We start from the raw sequence: 26,239 nt of genomic DNA, 5'->3' as shown, positions 1-26,239 counted from the left end.
ATTTGAACAAGCCCTCTATAACTCATTCTCAGTATGTTAAAGAACTGAAGAGTCATCTGGAACAGAGTTATGACATTGTCATAAAAAACTCTCAAAAAACAGCGAGGAAGAACAAAGAACGGTTCGACAGAAACATTCGTGAGTCCACACTAGGTGTGGGAGATCGTGTTTTAGTCCGAAATCTTCGCTTAAGAGAAAAACATAAATTAGCAGACAAATGGGAGCAAACAGTGTATATAGTTCTCAAACAGATGGAAAACTTGCCAGTATACACTGTAAAACCAGAGAACGGAGAAGGACCCAACAGAACACTCCACAGAGATCTTTTACTGCCTTGTGGTTTTCTCTCTTCATTAGAAAATGAAACAGAACGCGTTACGAAACCTAGCAGACCTCATACAAGACAGAGTTCAGCCTTAGAACCTGACCCAGATGAGCCACTTGACGAAGAGGTAGATGAGTTTTATTACTCTGATCTTCCACAAGTGCTAAACCGACCATCCTATCAAATAGCGGTCACCTTGCCAAATAGGGAACTCATAGCAGATTCAGGACCGGTAAATAATATTCAACAACAAAACACACTATCCTTACACACAGGGGATCGCAAGGAACCAACCTTAGCTGGTAATGAAAATGCTGAATTGTCCTTACTTGACAAAGGCATCAACACCGAAACATTCTTACCTGACAGAATGAGTGAAACTGCGACATTCTTACCTGAAAGAGTGAAAGAAGCAGCAACATACTTACCTGAAAAAACGAAAAAAAACGAAGTATACTTACCTGACGTAGAAACGGGGGATGAAACTAACACAAACCTACCTCAATTGGATGGTGTCCTAAAGTCGCAGCAACGTGATGTAAGTTTTGAACCCATCATACACGATCAGACACATACATCTGAAAAGACCAAAGTCTTAGAGAATAGCTCATCAGCTCTGTCGGAAACAGAGAGCTCACTTCGTCCTGTCTCAGTTGAGAATCAAACCGAAACGGATGAGCATGATACTGTGCAACCAGAGATGTATGTCAGGAGATCTGAACGAAGTAGTCAGCCTCCTCAAAGACTAACTTACTCTCAATTGGGCAATCCACTAGTGACCGTAGTTAGGTCCCTTTTCCAAGGACTTAATAAAGCTTTTATTGACTCTCTTACTCAAGAAGTTGTGTACCCCGTAGAAACAATGCACAGGGACGTGCATGATATTTAATGGGGGAGGATGTAACCCAGAAGCTAGAACCTTAATGAGGTATTAACTAATTGGCTTACTAATATGATCCATCCTCAATTTAGATAAAATATAAAATATAAATTAAGGAAATTAACAATACTAATTAATAGATATCTAATTAACTAATAGATAATTTCATAATGAATTATTGGAAGGGTGAATAACTAAAATAACGAGTTTAATATTAAACATCGGTTAAAACAAGAATCTTGAACATCACTAACAGAAACAGAAGAGGAAAGCTGTATACTATTGGTCCAGGTGGGAATCTGAAATTTCATTGGCTGAGAGAAATAAGTCCCGCCTCCGCGAAATAAAACCGTGCGACGCAGCTGAGCGAGAGGAGAGACAAACGGCTGTGCAGCACGCAGATACAGAAAGCAAAGACTGAGCGGTTAGAGAGAGAGAGAGAGAGAAAAAAAAAACAACGGTCGAGGCCGTGAAGAACCCTGATTTGGGTGCCGCATAGATAGAGGGAGAGGCGGACTTGACTCCTTCTAATAAGAGCTAGGAACTTGGAACCAACGCGATTTGTGTGGAGACGACAGAGTGAACCAATCCTCTGTAGGAGGGAACCGTTGGAGCGCGTTGTCCTGTTGTTTACAGGCTGGGTTTTTTTTTTTCCTTGGGTTTGATCCCGACTCCTATGATCACTCACTTGGAACGAGAACTGGATTTCTTCCTGACGAGGGAGATGGCGAGCCTTAACCACTGAACGAACCAGGACATCTCAAGTAACTGAAGAGCAGACTGCTCTCTTCTGTGAACAATCTCAACGGTGCGGTAGGAAAAAATCGCACCACCGGACTCTGACTTTCACCCCAAGCGTGGGGATTTGACTTGACGCCGGCTGACTTGTGACTCATATGATCAAATCTCATACCGAGCATTTTACTATTGTCGATTGTTTTCATCTGTTTTTGTGTGTTATCTTTATGTGTTATATTTCCCATTATTATTAAAATTTAGTATATAAACCGTTTCATGCTATACCCGTGACTCCAGTCATTCTTAAACAACCTCCAATTCTCCCCGAACCTAATTATTGGCCCATTTGTTTATTTTTTCTTTTAATTATCTTATTGTATCCTGTAATCCGGTTACAGCTCCACTGAAAAAAATGACATTACCACGCCTAGAGCTGATGGGCGCAGTGATCGGAGCTAGACTAGGAAACACTCTAATGAAATCACTTCACCTGGACCAGTTCCAGCTCAGGATGTGGACAGACTCAATGATAGCACTGCACTGGATACGCAGCTCTGCTCAAAAATGGAAACCCTTTGTGGCAAACAGGGTCATGGAAATTCAATCTCTGACTGATCCGAGGTCCTGGTTTCACTGCCAAGGAAAGATGAACCCAGCCGATCTTCCCACCAGAGGACTTAGCATAAAGGAGCTAAGGCAGAGCACCTTATGGTGGGATGGACCTCAGTTTCTGATGTTCCAGAATCAACCAGAAAGGAGTATGGAGCAAGTCTTGGATCAGGAAGTGAACTCTGAGCTCAAACCTAAACATCAAATCGCTGTGCAGCTCATTAGTCAGGATATACAGCAGTTTGCACCGGTGTTCCGCCTAGAGGACTACAGTAATCTGAAAACGGTGTTCCGGGTGACAGCCTGGATAAGGAGATTCATAACCAACACACGTAGTAACCCCAAACTGCGTGGAGAGCTGACAGCAGAAGAGCTGCAAGGCGCAGAAAACTACTGGATCAAGATAACTCAGAAACAGAGCTTCAGTCAGGAAATACACCTTCTCAAGGCTGGGAAAGACATTAACACTGACTCCAAAATACGAGATCTGAAGCCATTTCTGGATAAAAATGACCTGCTCCGTGTAGGAGGCAGGCTGCAACATTCTGATCTTACCTACCAAGAGAAGCATCCATGGATTTTACCCAATGACCACAAATACACAGAGATGCTGGTTCGATATCAACATGACAAGATGATGCATGCCGGAGTGAGAGACACGTTGATACAAGTCAGGGAGAGATATTGGGTTCTGAGATCAAGACAAGTAGTACGCCGAGTGGTATCAGGATGCACGCTTTGTAAAAAATTCAAAGCAAAGGCGGGAAGACAGGCCACTGCTCCACTCCCAAGAGAAAGGATAACTGAGTCACCACCATTTGAGATCACTGGGGTGGACTTTGCTGGACCACTCTATGTGAAACAACAGTCTTCCATGACAAAGGCTTATATAGCTTTGTTTACCTGTGCGGTAACAAGAGCAGTTCATCTGGAGCTTGTGACTGATCAGTCCACGGAAAACTTTCTGCTAGCTCTAAAGCGATTTATCTCAAGAAGGGGATTGTGCAAGGTGATCTACTCTGATAATGCCAAAACATTCAAAAGAGCTGATCAAGATCTGAAGGAGCTGTGGAAAGGCATCAAGGACCCTCAGCTACAAGAGTTCTTTTCAGAAAAGGGCATCTCTTGGAGATTCATAGCAGAAAGAGCAGCCTGGTGGGGTGGATTCTGGGAGCGTCTTGTGCGCTCAGTCAAAACCATCCTGAGGAAAGTCCTAGGAAGAGCCAAGCTTAAATTTGAAGAGATGTGCACTGTTCTGACTGAGGTTGAAGCTGTTATAAACTCTCGACCTCTCACTTACGTGCACAGTGACGTCAATGAGCCACAGCCCTTGACACCTGCTCACTTCCTGGTGGGTAAGAGACTCACCTGTCTACCGCCCAATTCATTTCCAGCTGATGCTCTTCGTCCTACAGCCAACAAGGAGGAAATGACACGGAGATGGAGATACAGACAGAGACTGATGACAACATTCTGGAACAGCTGGCGACGAGAATACCTGTTGGACTTAAAGTCAGCCCATCGCTGTGAGACACCAAAACCCTCCATACCAAAGGTGGGGGATGTGGTGCTCATAGGTGAGGACAACGTACCCCGACAGTGCTGGAAACTTGGAAGAGTTGAGGAACTGTTCCCTGGCCGTGACGGGTCTGTGCGTTCATGCTTGGTCCGCACCAGCACTGGGGCTGTCTTGAGAAGACCTGTTCAACTGTTGTATCTTTTGGAACTTTAGATGAACTACAGTTCATCGGCGGGGAGAATGTTGTGAATTATTATAAGAGCATGGGGGGGGGGGGTTTATTAATGCTAGTAACAAATGGAAATGACTATTATGTTAGTTCATGGAAATGTTGAATTTGAATGTTCACCAAGGACATATTATTTAATTTGATTATTTAGTGTAATGAGACAGTATTTCTGATTTGAAATTAGTTAAGAGGCTCAGTATTGTTTAATCTTTAAAACTTCATTACCCATGAGACTTAGCGTGTTCCCAGAAGGCTTAACGAAAAAAAAAAAAAAACTGGCGCTAAGAGCAGACATGTGATTTTCCTGTAAGGTGTTCTAATTCACTAAAGTTCGAGTTCAGCAAGACAAAGTCTCGTCTCATTCTTTATTTTGAAGAAGCTCGGTTGAGCTACAATAGATAGCCTCAGATGATTATGTCACAATGTGTTAAATATTTTGTCTTTATTAAGATCTATCAGAGACATCTCGGTACATTAGTAGCCTGCTGAAGAGATAATTAGCTCAGTTTTAACTGTGCTGTGTTGCACTAGTTACCTGTAAACTGGCTGCATCTCTCTGGCGATGCCTATTACCGCTCCTGGAGGGAATTTGTCAAATTCTTGGAAAAGGTTTCTGATGTTGGTCCTGTATTTTAGGTCCAGATCTAGCTGCACAATGTAAGTCAAACCTGAAAGAGAAGCACAAAGGAAATGTGATTAAAATGCGCCAAAACCGGCTCCAACTACAAAAACAGATGGATGAAAGAACATTTAATAAGCCATTATTAATATGTAGTACAGTGTTGTCTGTAGATAAAAATCCTAATAGCTGTAACCAGGATATTCACACTTTCATTGTTTCTGCTTCCTATATTTTGCTAGTAGCTATGGCGATGACAGGCCAGGAAATAGACTGCACAATGGGCACAACATAACTAAAACTGAAGACTTACTGTCAGAAATGACAGCTTGCAGTTAGCAGGCAGAAACCTGGCGGGCTGTAAAAGTGTGGCTGGAGCTGAGAGACTAACATGAGCTGCAGGCTTCCTTCAGATGAATGACATCTTATAAAGATCATGACCCTTAAAACATGCACAGTTCAAAATTTCTAATGGGTTATCTTGATTGCAATCCAACATGAACTGAAAATGCAGAGGGAACAATATTGACAAACAACTGCTGTAAACTGTAAAATGTGTAACATCATAATCGGAAACAAGTGCATATTGTTGTAATACTTGCCAATACCGAGGACCAATACGAGTACTAATAAGCTAAGTGCCAGCATGACGAACAAGGGAACAGCGCTGCAAGCTCTGTTCGGGTGCTGCTTTCCAAAAGGGTCTACGTAGGGGGCGGGCGTATTACGTGAACGGACCCATCAGAAGGACTACATTTGATTGGTCAAATAATACTTCCGCGTAAAAAACAGAGCTGGTTTACAAAAAGTTGATGTATGACACGGATGGAAAAGTTTGAACCAAACATTTATTGCTGTTTTTGCTGTGTTTTGCAATGGGCCTATCGCACGTCCTGTTATCGCGATGACGATAATTTTTCGATATATTGTGCAGCCCCAGTGTCTTACAATGTGGCAATGATATCAGAAGACCACTTCCTCTGTCTTGTTACTTCCGGAAGGAAAATGTCCAACCGCGCACAGCTCAGCTGGCCGGGTTGATTACACACACATCCTTTAGGTTGGTTTATGCTTGACGCGTCCACGAGGTCCGTGCAGCGAAATTGCGTCATTTTAACAACCACGACCCTCCATCGCTTCTCCGCAGGCCCAAAATTTCCGCACCTAGGAAATTTTCTAACTATGCGGACGGTCGGACGCGGAAAAACATGGCGGACTGGCAAGAACTAGTATGGCAGAGGTTCGTAAATACAGACATTTGTATGATTCAGCTCTCAGAGATCACCGTGATCAACATGTTGTTAATAATTCTTGGAGAGAAATAGCTCGCACTGTCGGAAAAGACGAGGACACTGTTAAAAATGTTAGAATGCCATGTTGTAAACAACAGTAATTTTTACTTCTACTATGGTGTAGTGTTGGATGCATGCCATAGAGCTCCATGCTGCCCGGTTCAGCTTGGGAGAATATTGGCTCACCGCAGAGACGAGCCGCACGAACCATAAACGCTGCGAGTTGTGAAGCGCGTTCCATCCACGAGCCGCATCACCAAGCGGAAAGTGAATGCGTCAAGCATAAACCAAGCTTTAGGCATGCAAACGTGACTGAGCATATGGGCAGTCTCCAAAATTGGTGGAAAGATATTAGTGATGTAATGAGCGCATTTCCAAGCACGTGGGTGGGGCCAAAGGTGCGTGGACAAGTCTGTGGTGTCTCCCATAAATTAAGACGGCCTCGACTCTGATATTGCATCCAGACTGCTGCGTCTGTCCTCATGTAGCTGAAGCTCAGAGAGAGATAGAGAGAGAAAAAAAATGCTGTCTGTGAGTGTATGTGCAGAGTTTCACGGTTGAAATTCCATTGCCACGCCCTACAAGACCCCCTAACGGTTACCTTCTACTAGTCAAGACGTTCTCTGCTGTTTCCTGGACTCTAAACCAACAACAGCCTTCCCTGTTGTGAGTCAAGATGGGTGAATCCATGAATGTTAAGTGACAGTGTGATGTAGATCTGTCAGCTTTTCAAATCCTAGAGTTTCACTATTTTCTATGAGAAGCTGATGCAGGAGATAGGTGTAGGACTAGAGCTGGGTATTGATTCAAATCTCAAGAATCGATTTGATTCAGATTCTAAAGAATTACAATCGATTATCACGATTCGATTTGATCTGATATATCGGGTAAGCAAACTTTTCTTCTTAATTACATGACTATATAGTTGTGTAGTATATTAACACTATTAACATTCAACAACAAATTATTGAAATGTTGGCAATTTAAAAAGGTTGTGTGGCCCAATCCTTCTCTCAGAATTTTGCTTTTCACAAACATGCTGTCTGGTAGAATTAGCAAACAGATCCAGGACAGCCAACAGAGGAAGGAAGAAGTGTCAATAACTGCATCAGTGGACTGTCACTGGAACACAAAACTAGGGCATTATTAAAAATAACACAATAAGATTTCATCCGAATGCTGTAGTTGCACACACACATGTATTCTTTTATATTTTTATTGGCCTCACTCAAGACTCAAGCAATATTTTTTCAACATTCAATGATATTCAAGTAAATTTTTTTTAGGCTTCAACATGTTCAGGGGTGATCTGCTCTTGAATGTAATGATCATTTGCTCCAAGAAAAGGTCCCTGTCTGGACCACAGATGGCTGGGGTACGTAGAATGTTCATTAGATGATGTGGCACTCTTTGACTTCCATAATTAACGTGTTTGCCATTTTTTATACTGTAGTTTTTTTATTTTTTACATTCAAGCTACATCTGGCATCATTAGCTGTGTTTTTACTATCCTTTCTAAATCCACCATGTCCCGAACATGGTGAGAAAGTTTCAGATTAGCCATTAGCCTTACTTTCTTCACTTGCAGCATAGACTCTTTGTTGCTCCGTGCAGCTGCGCCACTCTTTATGACTCCTGCATGAGTGAATATTTTCATCTGAGAGACAACATTCTTCTTCTGAATCAGAGTCAAACATTACCAGACAAAGAGAGTCAACAATGACCAGACCTGCCAGCATTAGTAAGTTTTTTCCTATATTTGCCCTACGTGTGCTGCGTTTGTTCCTCTTCTCGTCCTCTCCCGTAACCGGGAATAGGGTTGGGCATTGTTTGATTTTGAACGACTCCGATTCCAATTCCTCGTTTCGATTCAGGTTCCTATCGATTCCCGATTCCGATTCTTTCAAGACATGACACGCTTTACATGAGCCAGCTAACCACAGGTCCTACTTGATGAAATAATCTTAACTTCAACATGAATTTTAATTCTATGAACAACAACATCACCTTCATTTAGACAAAAACATGTTTTGGAGAAAAAAAATAAAAAGACTTGCAGCACAACCAGTGAGTTTGTTTCTGACCACAACCAAAGTCTGGAAGAAGCCTCTGGGATGAGAGGCTAAATGTCTCCAACATATCCAGAAACGTCCAGCTGTTTTCAGCTAAAACTCTCAGGATGATCATGTCCAGGATGACTGAGAACTACACCTCCATGCTGCAGCAGCATTCAGTCAGAACAGAAGCTGAAACCTAAATGCAGCTGCTGTCAGTAACAATCTAACAGATTTTAAACATTAAAACTCTCAACAGAAATAGTTCAAAAAGGAAATTAAAATGTTGTTTATTATTATTATTATTTATTTATTGTGGCGGAAGCTGGTGTGGTCCACCACAGAGAAGCTTCTCTAGCATGATGACTTTAATTATTCTACAGGTTAATGTTCAGTCTTCTGACGTTCACACACACACACACACACACACACATGTGTTGTGAGTGGCTGCGTCTGACTGCTGACGCTCCGTGTGTGTTTTTATTTCTGCAGTGAAACAAACTCACCTCACATCGTCCAGTTTGTTCTTTAAAGCTTCTATTAAAGCCACCGTGTTGACTTTAACAAGTTTCCTCTACGCTGCAGGAGTTAAAGTTTACATCACGGAGTAAAAGTTCGGCAGATGTGTTTGTTTATATTTGGCTGCTACGCGCCGGGTGGGGGGAGGGGGACTCTGTGCTGCACACAGACAGCTGGTGTGATCAGCTCTGAAAAGCGTTGATCACAATTTACAGATCACGTTTATTTTTCACGGAGATCGGCCGCGGATTCCTCTTCCGTCGGCATTCTAGGAATCAAAACTAGGAACTGAAAAAAAAACTTTGAGCGATTCCGGGAAAAATTAACAGTTGGAACCGCTTCCAATCGATGCTCGATGCTCATGCCCAACCCAAACCGGGAGCCTCCCGGCGGAAGGCGGTTTTCAAGCTCTAAAAACCCAGAAACTTTCAATATAAACATAAGTGTTTTTCAGACTACTGAAGATAGACATCTCCACTATCTTCTGGTGTAAAGTAGTAACCTCATGAGGGATCATATTTGCAGCTATGGCTAGTTAAAGTCAGCAATGACACGTTGCAATTTTGCTGGTGCTTGAAGGGTTAAATTGATCTTTGGACACAGGAATCGATCCTCATGAATATTTATAAGAATCCATTCAGAATGGGAGAATCAATTTTTTCAACACAGCCCTATGTAGGACACAGTTTTCACGTTCAGCCTGGATGTTAAACATGTGACCAATCAAGTAAAAAATTAAGTAAGTAATGGTTTCTCAGTGAAGAACCTCTTTAAAGATGTGCCAAGTTGCCACCTGATAACTATGGTGTTTAGGGACTACTTTGCATGCAATAAATAAAGTTGTGATACTAATCAACCGTACATTTCCTAAACATCCCCTTAAATGACCAGCTAGACATCTGGTGCACCAAAGGGTCAATGACCTCAAACATTAGACAACTGCTGACTTACTGCCATCCTCCCAAATATGGTATAGTATTCCAAATATGCATGCCTAACATAGCTCCCTGTTATCTGTTTTTGGAGGTCCATTGCAGGTATTTGAGGTTAAAACAACTGCTTTTTCAACTGAAAAGCACCCATCTACACTGTCCCATTTTGGTCAAACTAAACAACTTACAAAAACTTACATTGATGTCTCATGAAGACATTCAAAACAAGATAATGCCACATAACTACTGAGTTATTATGGCTGGCTCAGAAGGATACACAAAGAAAATAAAGAGCGTGTTTCTGATCAAATAGGAGACAGGAAAAAGAAAACTCAGCAATGTTGCAGTGAACTGTTTTCTTGGTGCTCTATAAACAAGGAAGCCATTCCTGACAATGGCTGTGGAAACAGGAGAGTAACCTCGCATGGTCAGTGCTGTTGTTTGCATTGACAGGGTTTAACTAGTGGGAGTCTAATAGGAAGTGGGCCTTCGGTTGTTACAACACTGACAGGGTTGGGTTTGATGCTGGACCAGTGACTCAACCTAAAGGGATGGGAAGTGTGTAACCACAGCATCCTGCATCCTTTTTCTCTAGTGTTAAAAGGTGTTAAAAGTAGTGCACATAAAAAATGTGAAGACGTGTCTAATAACCAGTGATACCAAAGGTGCGATCACTGCCCAGTGAAAACCAAAATATTAATTAGGACTTAACACACTAGTGGCTAACACTCTCCTCTAATTAGCAGGGCATTTCGCACGTTATGCAGCCACTTCTGCCAAGGTGGAAAATTTTCAGTCATGTAGGAAGGCCTCATGGCCAAACATCACGAGACCTCTAGAGGTAAAACAAAACCATCTAAGACCTTTCCACAAACAAAAACAGTGTTTCTTAGGAACCTTATCATTAATTACAGCAGCTTTCCATTGTGACGTTGGTGTCTTATCCCCCAAGGTCTGAAGTTAATAGAATTAGTTTCATATTTTTAGATGACTGTTTTTGTTAGGGATCACATGTTTAACAATGTTTGTATTTTAATGCCCTGTTCAAATGTTTGACACTTGCTCCTTACAAAGTTATATGAAATTCAAATCCAAACAGGTTCTTCATCGCTTTACACAACTAACTTTATATATTTTTTCTATCATCAGGATTTAAAACAGATGAAAATAAACTGTTCCAACAACTTCCTACTCAAGGTCTAATTACCTTTACAGTACATGGTAAAATATTTCTATAAATGCTCTTCAAACAAGCAAAATCAAACTAGGGACTGTTGGCCTACAATCATCATCGACCATTATAGGCATTAAAACGTAATATCTGAAATTATTGGTGTAAGACACAACATTATTACAAACCATGCACATCTTACACATAAAACTCCTAAGCTATTTCTCTCATTCAAACTATTTAAATATGACAGATTCAAGCTATAGTTTTTAGGGTATTTTTGTTTGTTTGGCACAACTGGCCTAACTTCAACAGAAGTAGTGGTTGTATTTTGCACTGAATAATGTTTAAAGCTAGCTTAACAAATTTTTTTCACACCTCCTAACAACGTTCTAACAGTATAGCTATAAATATACTGTAGAGATTTTTAAAAAAGGAATAAAGTGGTTCTCTCGCATTTGTCTAAAAACCTCCGCCATTAACATGGCTGAAACCAAAACCAACAACTGGACCGTCCGGTTGTCTGTCTTACCAAACTGCCGCACTTTCAAACTGTTCTGGATCTTACATTCATAACGCGCGCTTGTATTTAGCAACAAAACACAACTGGTGTGAGAGGTTCGTGGCTCAATATCAGAGAAGAAGAAACAGTCGACTGCTACTTTTAGTGACTTTAGAACAAATAACCAAAGTCCAAAAAGGAAAAAACAACACCATTTAGTCACAGGCAACAGAAGACCTTTGGACTTAGAAATGGCGACTGGTGTTTAGCGCTCTCTTGTTCAGCACTTTCTCGTTTCCTCTGGCTATGCGGGTTTCTGGTTTCGGCGGATATGTCCCAAGGATGCTACCCAGCGGGAGGGGTGAGCGTTTGTGTTTTTAGCTAGCTTATTCTGTAAATTAGCATTATATGAATTATGCATGATAGGAAATATGGGTACTAGTTACCAAATAATTATTTTTTTATTGGGAAGGGAGGGGGCTGCATATATTGGTATCTGATCCATGTATTGGAAACTAAAAGTTAGACTACATTGTGTATCAGATATTGGTTAAAAAAGAAAAAAGCTAATGATGGAACATCTTTAAATAAAACCAAACATTCACATCTAACATTCATTAATCCCAATAGCCTAATTTTCATTTCTGGACAACAATGTTCCCTGTCTGCCGAGCAGCGTTTACAGACAACACTCATAGAAAGAAAAACAATAAGAAAAATAAAGCATACAGTTTTACACAAAACACCCTCCTATTTCCCCTAGGACCCACAGCACATTACGCCCTTTGCAGATAAAAGCATTCTTTAAATAGAAGTGTGTGACCACCTGGACACACACTGTGGACCGGTGAAACATGTGGACAATCAATAATCGTTTTAGGGACAAAATGTGATGCACCAGACCCACGACGTCAGTCTCGTTCTTTGTCACAACACAACACCGAATTCTACTAAATGAAATGGTTAAAGGCCAGAGACAACAATTCCGAGTTCCACCACAAACAAATTCTCAGAACTTAAAATGACCAACACGCTTTTCCCCACAATAACACGGTAATAACAAATGCAACTTCATGCTTCTTTAATCAGGTTTTGCCCCAACTGCACGCAAGATAAAAAAGATCTGACGGGTTATGTTGCCTTTGCCTCCGCGTTATAATGTGATGGCGACACCTCAGGCATCACATTTGTGTCCGTTTGCAATTGATCAAAACCTCAAAGCTTAATGGTTTAGCTCATCTTTGCAGAGACACCCTGTGCTGAAAATCCACTGAAGTTAGCAGCAGCAGTGCACAACAGAAGAGAGATCACAGCCAGAACCAACACAGGGGGCACTAATGTGGGCAGCAGTGGCAGAACATCCTTCCTTCCACACACTGCAGGCCCTTTTCCAGCCGCATGCCACCCAAGACAGAGCAGCTGAATATAAACCTGTCTCCCAGAGAATTAATACTCGATGCAGTAGGATTTCCTTTTATTTTATAACATTTATTATAAACTTTGTTTTTCTGGGATTAAAGCCAGAGTAACACTGAGCTCTGACTGTTGGGGGAAATCACAACAATTGGATAAATTGCCCAAATTTCTACTTAGAATTAAGATTGGACGATATGGGGGAAAAAAATCACATCACAATTTGTTTTTACAAAATCACAATCACAATGTTATCATTACTTTTTTCTATTTTGACGATTCAGACATTTTAGAAGTTTTTTAATATTAAAAGACATAAATTTAAAATTATACCCCTTCACACAAAATAGGATAAAAGATTTCAGAATCCTAAAAAAAATCTTAAACTTGTAGGCATGGTGCTGCACCATGCCTGAGCCTATTTAAGGGAAACACTGCATTTGCTAATTTTCTTGTTTCAACATACCCTCAATTTTTTGTAATTCGGTTGCAAACGTCTCCCAGAGCGGACTCACATTTCTTGCACTTTCTGATGCATGAAAACTAAATTAAGAAGGGTTTAAGATAGGCTGTAGACACCTGCAACCACTATTGGACTATTCTGAGAAAATCATTTCTGAACATGTTCAAAATTCCAGCGACATGACAGCAAGGCAAGGTAATTAAGGACTCTTGTTTTTGCAAATCTTTGCAAACACATTCCTTGGCAGGCTTATTAAAGGCCATCCAAACCACTTTACCAACAGTGTTATGGAAAATGCTGCAGGTTCTTACTTTCAGGCATGATGAGATGCATGGCTACGGACAGGAAGAAGATGGAGTCGCTGTAGTAAGCCCCAGAGCCGGCGCTGAAATGCTTCTGCATGGCCTCCACGATAGGGTACAGCTTGTGTGTGAGTTCCACCACATCGTGAAAGGAAATCTGAAGGGGAGAAGAGAAAGCATGTTCCTTTACTGGACCATGATGTTTGTGTATTTATTGCAGCTTTCCCACAGAACAAGTATGGTGGTTCAAGTCCTGCCATCACAAATCAGAATCAGATCTCTTCATTTATTTTTAGTCATTAGAGCTGAAAGGACACACACCCTAACCCAGGCATCATCAAGTCTGCAATTTTGATTTTTAAAAAGATATTAACAAAATGCTTTTTTTTTTATCACATAATTTTGCATTCATGGCATTAAACTTGCATGCATGCATGTCCCAATTGTAGTGTATCAATAGTTACATCTTATGTAGGAAACCATCAAAGGTGAGATTCCACAGAAAATATGAAATCAATTTGATGTATCTTTGAATACCTTTAATCAGAAGATCGGAACTTTTTATCGCAGGGATTAGGTAACACTTCTAATAAGCCAGAGTCAAAAAGAGAGACAAGTTTTAAAGTTTAAGAAGATTTATTTCTAAACAATTTAAAACAAGGCTAAGTCTAACTTTAAACACTATGTGATGAATGGATCTAGTCGTGAATGAGGCAAAATGGATGGTGTAAATGTGGAATGTTGTTATCAGAACTCTCGTTTCCGGAGAAGCCTTAGTTCTGTGTGGGAGCCATCGACATATAAATATATGGACAATGGGTTTCCATGGGCTCCAATAACATGTTTTTGAGGCCAAATGGGAGGTGGCCACCACCGCCATTTTGACCGTGTCACAGGTTCCGTCAAGCCCAGGCAAGTCCACAAAAGGGAAGAGAGGTGGAGCTGAGGGTGGGGCTGTAAGGCTGGGATCAACTGACGACACCCGGTCGAACTAGCTACAAGCTAACCTGAAGCTAACCCAAAGCTAATGCGGCGGTGGGAGCTAAGCTAACGGAGGTAGCAACCTAGCTACAACCGGAGTTAACTGTGCACAACACCAGAGCTTCTGAGTCAGAGATACGCCGGGCTGACCGCTGGGTAAAACCGGGTGGAACACAGAGGTCTCAGAGACCTCCACAAGCCGGCAGCCGCACAGCAGACAAGCGCCGCTGCAATCTGAGATGCGCAGAGCTGCCGCTGGGGAGAACCGGGTGGAAAGGTTTCCATCCCAGAGCTCCACAAGCCAGCAGCCCGCGCAGCGTACAGAAGCCGCGATCAGACAGAGATGCACCGAGCTGCGGGGAGGGGAGAAACGGGTGGAAAACAGAGGTCTCCCGAGAGCTCCACAAGCCGATAGTCGGAACCCAGCTCCACCAACATGTTATATTTCAACTCATTTTCTAAAGTGCAGCATTATGTTAAATGCACTGGGTTTTACCCCATTACATTTAAATTTCATGGTTAAGCAGTACATGTTAAAATCTAAGCTCAGCTCGGCAGTGACCTAAAATACATAAATATAATTTTACTTACCAAAAAAAAAATGAAGTGGAGACTCCTTGGACGCTCTATTAGTGCAATTAATGCCACAGCAAGTCATTTTGTCCAACAATTGCACAAATAATATCCAAAGATGAATACACAAACACAGAGACTCAAAATCCCGGAACAGTTTCCAGGCCAGACCGAGGCTCTACTGAGGCCTTTCCACGGAGCTAGCTCTGCGGTCACGTGGGTTGGATGCTCATTAATTATACTGACTTTTAGGATTTTAATCCACTTAAACAGAAGAGTGAGAAAAAAATTCACCCCCCTCAGAGTTGTCATGAGTGTAAACTAGATCATTTAAACAAAAAACATGTTCTGGTACCAGGCTGTAAACATGTTTATTTCTACTGTGAAATTGGTATTTTTAACATGGCAGTCAATGAGGATTTGCTCGCTTCTGACACCAGCCCCTAGTGGATGAGGGTGGAACAGCAATTTTTGGTACTTCCGGGTTGGGCTCAATTTTTGAGCCGCATTGTGGGGGCTTGGTGGGAGCGAATGTTTTGACTCTACACAGTGCAACAGAGTAAATTAAGACAAAGCAATGAGTCTTTTTGATGATTGTTTGGTATTCTCAGCCTTTTTTGATAACAAATGTTGGCCCAATTCTAAAGAAGTAACTCCTAACACAAACATCAAACCATTTCTTTTCCACTATTGAAAATTCAGTTTTTAAAGTGCATGTCAAGTGTGCCTCAGAGTCTTACCCCACCCACGTATCAATTTTAAAAAATGCAACATTGGTAGGCGTTGCCTGGAGGACCGAGAGGGCGGAGCCGCGGCAGTGACGAAGAGACGGCTAACTAGACGAAGCTAGCTCCCTTCACTCTGAGCAGTCATTAGAAGTGGAGGACGTTTCTCCCCCTCCTTACCCAGACACTCGAGAAGAAAGGGACCAAGTCTATTTGGAGGAGACAAGCGGACATGAGCCTTATTGTTTTGAGCTTGTGAGTTGCCTGAAATTACCGGAACCAACCCAACAGAACCATCTCTGAATGTAAGTAGCCGTTAGCCATAGCATTGGATTAGCTGCAGGGTTTGTCTCCACGGCCCGAGAGCTAGTATTCAGCATGTTTTAGAGATTTATCTGCATCAACACACCTGGTTTTAATCAGCAACAAACAGCTGATCTGCTTAACAGCTTATCTAACCTGTTAAAGCAGGAAAATCCACTGAAACGTGCTGGATAGCAGCTCTCCAGGAGATCTGGGCTCAAGCTACAGTCTGCTGCATGAAGTTATGAAAATATCCCATGAGAAAATTATTCTGTAATGTGTTCAGCCCACTAAAACTGTCCTGATTTCATTATTTATTTACTGATACTAGCTGCTCTTGGTTGCAGGTGATCCTCTGGTGTCTGCAGCTGGTCTCCTGCTGATGTCGTCGGGATCAGGAGCTTCCAGAAGAATGTGCCTTTCAATGATTCTTTCCCCCTTATTTGTTATATTAATTAAATAAATCTCAATTTATATATTTCCTGTTTTTGTTCATGTCCATAAATACTTAAACATGCTTGAAATTAAAACGAGCTTTTAACAGTGAGGTGCTAGTTTAGTTCATCACAATAGCTAGATAAACATGCGACAATGTGATAATTCAATTAATATAATTCATAAATATCCATTAAAATATAAAAACTGGAATTAAAGTGAGATATTTGGCAGCAGAAAAAACTTGTCAAACACAATATTTATTATAATAATTGTAGGCAGACAGGAGACAGAGCTGATGGAGGTTCTCAGTCATCGAAGGATGGCTGAAGGCTTTCCAGGAACAGGAGATGTGGTGTTGTCTCTTCTCTCTCTATTCTGCTAGATGAGCTGATAGGTTACAGGTGTGTGAGGACATCCTCATGCTGTCATAACCAGATGACAGGAGTTATCAGGTGATCAGCCAGGCTAATGAGATGCAGAAAGAAAACAAATCCAGGACAGTGTACATTAATAATAATAATATGTGGTGTTGCTTACCTTATGTGCTCTTATAGAGTTATTAACGTGTGCCTGCCTCATGGTGTAGAGTCCATATTTTGCTGAGTGTCCTGCAGTAATGCAGGTTATTAGTTAATTTACTTTTGATAGCAAAAACAAAATATTTAATTTAAAAGTTATTTACCAGGTGAATCAGCTCACACGTCACCACCAAGTGTCACAGGGCCAGAATCAGTAGCCTCCGTCATGATGTAATCACATACTTATTTAATTGTTAATATCTTAAAAATTCAGAAATGTTTTAATTTTTTTACCTTGAACAGTTCACTGAGCTTGCACTGTCACTGAGGTGGAAGCTGGAATCAACAGCAGACACCTCACACCGTGGTCTTTTCAGGAGGTGTGGATGCTCTGGGACCTTCTGGAAGATGAATTTCTGTCATGGTCCCTGTGTCACAAGACACTGAGGCTGTGAGCTCTATAAAAACAAAGAAGCAGCACATTTATAAACGTTTAAAAGAGCATAAAATCACTTGTAACAATCTGTAAAACAAATTAAAACTAGAAGGTAATAAAATGTTTACATAGAAGATTATTAAAAATAATTCACCTTTGCTACGGGTAACACCACGTCAGCCTGGACAAGTGCATTCTTGCAGATTACTAAATCAGTCTGACAGTCAGTGTCTTGGGTAGATTTAGCCTGAAAAAAAATAGAAGCACATTGATGTTTATAAAGTCAGATAAAATACAAAAGACACTGTCCCATATAGGCGCTTTATAACATTCCTAGTGTGTGATGTTATTATAACGTAAAAGTCAGTCACATATGATGTGGAGACCCTGAAATGCGACCTCCTGAACAGAATTCCTCACGGAACCGGGTCACGCTGTGCTAGATTTCACGCTGTAATGCTGTCTGTCAACTAGTGCTGCGTCAGTTTAGAGTCACTGTTGCAGAATTACCGACTGACACAAAAACAACCCGAATTTTCTCTGAGCCTGACAGTCATGTGGACCGTTTTGTCGGCCAGGGCTTCGAGATATGTTCCGATTCGCCGCTGATTCCAACCTTACATCCCGTTCCACATTTTGTGAACTTGACAAATCAGCCCGAAGGCAGTGCAGGCTGATATTAGCTAAATGGAGTGAACCACGTCTCTCAAACTTTGCATTTAGGAAGGGAATTGTCTTTAGAAGATGTTAAAACTTTTATTTAGCTTACTCACCTCAGACTGTAGCCCGTCATGGTGGGGGAGCAGAGTCGGTGGGCTGTCGCGGAAGAGCCACGGTGGGCACAGCCTCCCTCTTGGAACGAAGACGTGCAGAATCGCGGGTAAAATGCTGGTTGCAAACTACAGCACCAGGCGGGAGCTGAATCTTTTCCAGACACGCAACCACTGGCGCCTAATTTCTAAGTCCAGCGGAAAGGAGTGCAACCCGACAGAGCTCCGCAACCATACTACACTACACCATCTCACCATGCTAACACGATATGGAGCACTAAACCCGAACTACTTTCCTAATTACACTAACAGCCAAACAGTAACTAAACTACAATATCCAACAGCCAAGCTAACACTAAATAAGTATGTATAACACTAAAAGCTATGCTAAAGACTAGGATATGCTAATGCTATATGCTAATGCTGAACTACGGCTAGCCTCCTACACTCTCATGCAAATCCAACTCCCAACTCGCCACAAGGCGTGGCCGAGACTCTCCTTGCTTTTATAACTTTGGCACAAGAGCTGCTACGTAGTACTCTACTGGTTTACGTAGTATCTTACTCTTTAGCCATTGGCTAAAATTTATTCAAAATGAGTCAAATTCTATGTTTTAAGCTGAAGGTGGAGCTATACTGTGGTATTTAGGCAGAATTTTTAATTTTTTAAGAAAATGCACCAAAATGCTAAAATAATGAATACACACATTTAAAACACTATTAGACACTCATTTATACAGTTCATCAGCAAAAAAAAGTTAATTTAGACGTTACTTGCTCTTTAAAGTGACTTATTGATCTGGATGGAAACAGGGTTTGAAAAGTGTGTAAGATTATTATTCTGGTCTTTGCGTGTGTGGGCTTGTTGGCGGTGATGCATGAGGGTGGGGGGCATAAATACAAGTGGAGGGTTTCCAGGACAAAAACAAAACAAAAAAACACAAAAGTTTTAATTATTTGTGGGTGCATGATGAAAGGGTTCAGTTTCTCTGGAGACGGTTGCACATGAATGTGTTAGTTAAATTGTGTATATGTAGATGGATAATCATCACAGTTAGACACATAACAGGAAACTGAGTTACCTTTCGACAGTTTAACTAATGCAGATGCAGAAACTGGGGACCAACTGTCTCTGCACTAGAGCTTTTTAAATAATAACAACAAAGGTCCATCTACGAATCCACATTAAAAATCGACACACATAAAGCTAAGGCTCTATGGAGGTTCAATAAATCAGTTACAAATCAGAAAAGAGAATGCCGGGAAGCTGAGCGTACTTGGAGAAAAAGCCTATCAGGTCACTATGAGATAGAGGCCGACCGATAAGGGTTTTTTAAGACCGATGCCGATTCTTAAAGAATTTTGCTGATATATACGTTTAAGCAACACATTGATTGTGAAAGACAACTGAACACTCACTGTGTGCAATATAAATTAAATAAGTCAACAAATCTCTTAATATTTATTGAACTTCAAATATAAAACAAACTCAAAACATTAAAAAAAAGGTGCGTTGGTGTCCTTCGGGTCTTTTCATCAGTCTAGTAGTGGCGGCAGTTGGCCACACAGGTGCCTGATTTATTTTTTTATTTATTTTTAACTGGCCTTAAAAATTATTTTGGCTGATATAGAAAAAATGTAATATATCGGCCCAATATATCAGTCGGTCTCTACTATGAGACCTTCAGAAGGCAGCTTCACACTTTCAACTCTGAGTTAAATGAGGCAAGGCAAGCCTTTTCCAACAAAGTAATTTAGCAAAATTATTAACAATTCCTGTATTCTATTCGCCACTGTCAAGAGACTAATCTCCCAACACAGCTAACCCGATTTCAAAACATCTACAACAACTGTCTTGATGGGCTCATAAACTGGGTGGGACTATGAGGCACAGTCCATAGGTGGTTCCAATCGTACCTCGCAGACAAGGGTTATGTTGTTTCTATTGGTGATCACAAATCAAAGCAGATCATCATGACATGTGGGGTCCCCCAAGGCTCAACTCTTGGACCACTGCTCTTGAATCTCTACATGCTTCCCCTAGGTCAGGTCATAAACAATAACATCATTGCCTATCATAGTTATGCAGATGAAACCCAGATCTACTTAGCTCTATTACGTGTATAAAATGTGCTATACGAATAATGCTGCCTTGCTGTCTAAAGAGATGAGTTTCTTCTGTGTTTTTCAGCTCATAACCTTTGCAAACTTGAATTTTCAAATTACTTTAGGTAGAAAGGAAACGTGTAGGTGTGAGCAGGACAGTTGCTACAGAAGTGTTGTCGTTTGCACCCACAAGAGGCTCTGACCAGGGTTTCAAGCTACCTGTTTAGAATAAAGTGGCATGAAACCTCAGCGGAGGCAGTGATGCAAATTATCTAATTACTACAGCCTGCAACAGAGTGGAAAACGCAAGTCAAGTCAAGCCTCAAGTTATATATCAAAAAATCACAATTATTTAACTCATTCACTGCCATTGACGACTAAAGTCGTTATTTAAGATCCAACCGTTCACTGCCAATGACGACTAAAGTCGTCATTTGCATTTTTTTTACTGTTTGAGCATCAGAACGAGCCCCCGCGCTGATAGAACAAACATCTCAGCCCTGAAGCCGATCTTCATCCGCATACGTCACAGATCACATGATCAGGAAGCAACACATCCATGTGTTAGGAGATCGTTTTGGGCCGTTCCTGTAAAAAAAGTGAGGCGCGAACTGGAAAAGCGTCTGCCGATCACAATTCGACAACGGATTATGAAAGAACGGATAACGCTCGACATAATCCTAGCGTGCAACGTTCTGTGACTCTTAAAAAAACAGTAAAAACGGTAAGAAACGCTGGCAGCGAAGGCAGTTAGTGATCAGGAAACGGCTGGCAGTGAATGAGTTAAGTAAAATAATCAGAATGCTTAGTCTGCAATACCCTTAATAAGTAGTTTAGTTGTATATTTGCCTGAAATGTTAAAAAAAGTAGTTTGCTTATTATTTTCCAATCTAAATGATTGTGACTTCTTAAGTTTAATTATTTCCATTATTCCTAATATATATATATATATATATATATATATATGAAAGAAGACAAAAATGGCAGGAAATTTTACAAAAACACACAAAAAGAACATAATACTCCTTTTTTGGTAGTGAAGAAAGGTAGTCAGATTTAAGGTGGGGTTCTTTTAGCAAGAAAACACTGCCCTCGTGTGTTTCAGATTGAAACGGCAAGCTTAAATGTGCATTACCTCATATTTAAATGTTGCATCTTGGAGAAACTCCTGCAGCATCCTCTGACCCAGTTCCTGGCTGGCCTGGTCACTCACAAAATGAAGCACCAACATTTCTCCCTCCAAAAAGTGTCCGTGCTTCACCAAGGACAACATGGCCACTCTGAACTTCTCCTGCAAGCTCCTGCTCCTGTCCACCTTTGTGAACATCATCAGAGCGTGATAGTGCTGGCTACTTGGTTTTACATCCCCCCTCCTGGTCCCCAAAACTTCACCCTCCTGTTCCACCTCTTGATCTTCCCCTCCTTGCTCCTCAGACTCAGTCAGGTGTGAGATCATGGTGTCCACGGTGAGATCAGCGTCATTCCTGTTGCTGCTGGCCTGGGTCTGCTTTATTCTCTTTGTGGTGCTGGAGAAGCTGTGCCTCTCCGAGCCAAAGTAGTAAAAAGCTACAACTGCAAGCGTGGCAGCCAGGAGAAGCACAAACTGATAGGATCTGAATGTACTGACCCGACCCATGATTCTGGCCAACAGCTTTAGGAAGCCCATTTCAGCCCGCTGGTGTCACGTGAAGCGGGACGGCATCCTGCATGGGTCAGTGCTCACAAAAATACAGCATCTCCCTGCAAGACAAAAATCTTGTTTTATTCAAGTATCAATAAAAAAAATACAAGTAAAACAGGGGAAATTTCACACATATAGGCAGATTTTGCTCGTCTGGATCTATTTTTAAACTTTAACAACCCAAATAAATGACAGGTTAAGTAGATAACCTTTAATCTGGTAAGAAAACTGAAACATCTGCATTTAAGCACATTTATATGTCAAAATTTTAGTTGTTTGGTCCCTTTAGAAGTTTATTTTTATCATTTGTGTGTTAACGCTTTAATAAGCTGTAATTTGTTTTATTCTCATAGACCCGAGTCTCTGGGGTGATTCAGTGTTTTAATCAAACAAACTGAAGTTTGCACTGAATGCAAAATAGGTTGGTAGTCCCAACAGCTTAGCATTTTGCAGGTATGTTTATTTTTTAAAATAGTGCATATTCAAAAGGAAAAAGGGGGGAAACTCAGTTCAGAGCTGATTACTAAAAACTACATGGGATTATGTTTGTTTTTGTTGGTTTAATATATATTTTAAAATTTGTAATAAAACTTTACTACAGCTGCTACAGGTCACAATATTTTGATATTAATTTATGCGTTTGAGGGAAATAACAGGTTAGATCTGCATTTCCCAGTAAATCTACCTATTTCTCTGAGAAAATGTGCTTTTATATTAAAGAAAAGTAAATATTTGGCATCATGCATAAAGATTTCATTCAACTTTGCAGATTAAAACATTATAAAACTGATCCAGCTTGGTGGACGCGGATTAAGCTTCCTGAAAGCCTTGGATTGATACCACGGCCTTGGCAGAACTCTAGGCAAATACGACCCCGATGTGAAATACATGATATTATGTTTTATAACAGGATTAAACAAAGTAGAAACTTGTTGTTACTCAGATTTTGATGATACTAACAGTTAGCCAGCAAGCAAAACCTGCAGCATACCTTTGCCTGATGTTGTTCCACTGCGTTTGTAAAGCGAAGGGAAAAAACGAAACTCAAAAATATTTATGATCAAATATTTTTCATGTTCGTGCATACCTCTGTCGCCCCAAAAGAAGCACGGCGTTTTCATACGTCAGCACTTTTCTAGGCGAATAGCACACATTCGAGAAGCACAAGCCGCCAGCTAGCAGCTTAGCTAGTAGCTACCAGAGACGTCTTGTGACAATCACGCCCACATCACCGTGGTGAGTTCACGTGCTACGTCCATATCTGTAATTTCTAACATTTTAATATTTGCTATTTCAAGCATGTTAGACTGCACATTTTATATTTCAGTGAGTTATTGCTTATATTCTGCAAATATCTGAACTTATGCTTATCACATTCTCAACATCGTTATTCTTTTTTAAATATATTTGAGGGAATAAAATATTTCTAATTGTCTAACTGTCTTCCGGAAAGTCTTGTGAACTAAAAGCACTAGCTGTTTCACTAGTGAGTAATTTTTTTTTGAATAAATACACTATGTTTTACAAGATAAAGAAGATGCTTGGTTGGTTTCTTATTAGAAAAGTTTACTTTGGGGACTGTCGTTGTAAAGAAACAAAACAACCTCAAGAGGGCCACATGTGTCCAGCAGAGCAGCTTTCCAAATTTTGAACAAACTGTAATTTTCAATTTTCTGGGCCCGTTATTTGTCTTCGCTCAGCCCCTGTAAAGTGTTTTGAGATGATTTGGGTTGTGAATTTGCGCTAAACAACAAAAACTAAATTGAATTCAAGTGAAATCACCCAAAAAAAATAAATAAATAAAAAAAGAAAGAATGTAACAAATCACTAAAAGTTTCTCATTTTGAATCAGGCCTAAACTGATTAGTGAAGGTTTATTTTTCCTGCATTTTGAGGTAATCTCTGGATTTCTTGATGCAGTTTTTGATTTTCCTAGTCACAACAAAAAGTAAAAGGCACTGGTAATGGTACTCTCAATGAGACAGGGTTGATTCCCTGTAGTGCTCTGATTGTTCTGACAAAAAAAAAACATATATACATAGCGTACCAAAGGTGATGTATTAACATAAAAAATGACTAGAAATTAACTTTTTCATTTGCAAACACAAACACCCCATCTGTCTGGCCTCCAAACAAGAAAGTAATTCTTGCACTGCACAAGGCCTTGTCACCAAACAAGGAAGCCATAATACCTTTGCTCAAGGTCTCATGCAGAAGACGAGACTTCTGCACTTTCATTCTGAACAAAGTTAATCTTCCTTGACTCATAAATGACTTTACAACTTTATAAGTTGATCTAATCAAACGCGATGAATGAAGAAGGTGTTTATATCTCAAAGTGTTTGAATAATCTGTGCATTAATCAATGATGTATTAAAATGAATATTTTTCCTGCAATGATTCATTTCAGATCTTAAACTACACCAGATTAGTGCTTGTTGATTTAACAAGTTAAACTATCAGTATACTCACACACATTATAATAAGATAATTATTAATGTTTAACATTTTTGCTTCACATAACTGTTGTAACATTTGCACTTCACACTGAGTTAACCTCTCTGAATATCTAACTGAAGGAAGGATTTCTGAGGTATTTTGGCAATGCCTTTAAAATGTGTCAAATTATAACTTGTGTAAATTTATAAACAAGAATTTATATAACCAGGAATCACTTCCTGATCTAGTAGTTCTCCCGCTGCATCCTGGTTTGGCCGACCGTTGAGCAAGCATCCGGAACCCATCCTATCTTTTGACCTCAAGGTCAAAGCCTCTTTGCAATGCTTGCGGGTGATATCAGACATGACAGCTCTTTTAAGAGCCACTGAACAGCCTTAGATGCAAAACTGACTCTCCAGTTTCCTGCTGTCACCTGAAGATAACCCAAACTAGACGGGTTGTAATCTGAGCTGGCTACGAGCTCTGGTACTAGAGGTCTACACCATCTGCAGTGTCCATCTCGACCTTCTGACCTCCTGGATTGCTTCGGGATCTTCACACATGGGTGCGTAGACTCGGCACAAATTGCGTCGGATAGTTTTATAAACAAATCTATAGCTGCATCAAACCAAACAGCCAAATTGATTTTACAATCCAGACTTCACAAACTCAATCTCAGACACAAGATTTTGCTAAAACATCTAGCTTCCATTCCATCATTTCAACCAACACTTCTTTCATTCTTTGTCATGTACAATCATTTAGTTTAGGAAAATAGAATTAAAATATTTTTTATAACTATATTCTTGACTATGTCTGATTTGATGTGAAGTGTATATTCCCTGAATAAGTCAAAGAAACTGAAGTCTTCTGATTAAACATTCAAAGACCAATCAGATTGATATTTCATATTTATATGGAATGTCACATTTTATTGATCATTTAATATATATGTAGGCATGTCATGATCTGTGCTGCATAACCATCTCTGCTGAGTGTTGTTTTCAGGTGGGTGTGTCTGGAGAGCCCAGCTGTGCCAAATCAGCTCATCAGCGATCAGGGGATTTAAGGCATAAGGACATCTCACCATTGCCAGATGATACTCAGTCTTGGGTAGTTTCTAGCCCTCCTTTTGACCTTCCTAAAACAATTTTAGAATTTGTTTGTCCGCCTGTTCCTGCCCTTCTGGCAGTTAACCTGCTCTGCCCTCCTGATTCCTCCAGGTTCCAGTCATCTGTTCATCTCCACTCTCTGCCATATCTCTAGAACCATCAACCACATTCCAGTCCTGCCGTTTGCCCCTGATCGCCAGCTCTCCGTCACCCACCTATCCACCTGCAGCTCCTCGGTCTCCCCATCCAGCCAGGTCTGACTAATCCCCCCACAAAATACCGGATCATCCAGGAAACAGTAAACCTTTTTATTTCTCCATCATCATCTCATGTTGCTCCAGACTCTGACCTCTCTTCCTCTCTCAGAACCCCACGGATCCCTCCAGTCCTGCAGAAGCTTCATCTACCTCTCCCATTCATAATAAATCATTTAAACTTACCTTCTGTCTCTCGGTGGTGATTCTTCATGTCGTGGGTCAAGAAATTACCCTCAAACATGACAAGGCAATCAATAACGCTACATAAATATACATATAGTACAGGCCAAAAGTTTGGACATACCTTCTCATTCAATGTGTTTTCTTTATTTT

At 40.7% G+C, this 26,239-nt stretch overlaps 1 protein-coding gene and 1 long non-coding RNA gene across 4 annotated transcripts in view; both read right to left on the bottom strand.

Moving 5' to 3' along the window:
* Window positions 1-23,307, bottom strand: part of xxylt1 (xyloside xylosyltransferase 1) — a 68,275-nt gene extending 44,968 nt beyond the window's left edge. Inside the window, exons 1-4 of one of the 3 annotated variants that reach the window (XM_015970666.3) lie at window positions 23,186-23,307; window positions 21,553-22,157; window positions 13,577-13,724; window positions 4,836-4,968 (exon numbers count right to left, since the gene is read on the bottom strand). In XM_015970666.3, coding sequence (XP_015826152.1) covers window positions 4,836-4,968; window positions 13,577-13,724; window positions 21,553-22,083 — 812 coding nt within the window. In that variant the 5' untranslated portion in view covers window positions 22,084-22,157; window positions 23,186-23,307. Of the gene's footprint in view, window positions 1-4,835; window positions 4,969-13,576; window positions 13,725-21,552; window positions 22,158-23,089 lie in introns of all 3 variants that reach the window. The other 2 variants (XM_070554184.1, XM_070554185.1) reach the window with 2 other exon arrangements.
* On the bottom strand, window positions 16,945-17,404 carry LOC139071562 (uncharacterized). The gene is made up of 3 exons (XR_011521407.1): window positions 17,270-17,404; window positions 17,125-17,195; window positions 16,945-17,052 (listed from the first exon to the last, which is right to left on the bottom strand). It is a non-coding gene; the product is annotated as an uncharacterized lncRNA (long non-coding RNA).
* Window positions 23,308-26,239: the final 2,932 nt, after the last annotated feature.

This window comes from Nothobranchius furzeri, chromosome 8, assembly GCF_043380555.1.
Source record: "Nothobranchius furzeri strain GRZ-AD chromosome 8, NfurGRZ-RIMD1, whole genome shotgun sequence".
In the NCBI taxonomy this organism is placed as follows: Eukaryota; Metazoa; Chordata; class Actinopteri; order Cyprinodontiformes; family Nothobranchiidae; genus Nothobranchius; species Nothobranchius furzeri.
The sequence above is the reverse complement of the archived record's forward strand: the minus strand, read 5'-3'. Positions and strand labels throughout refer to the sequence as shown.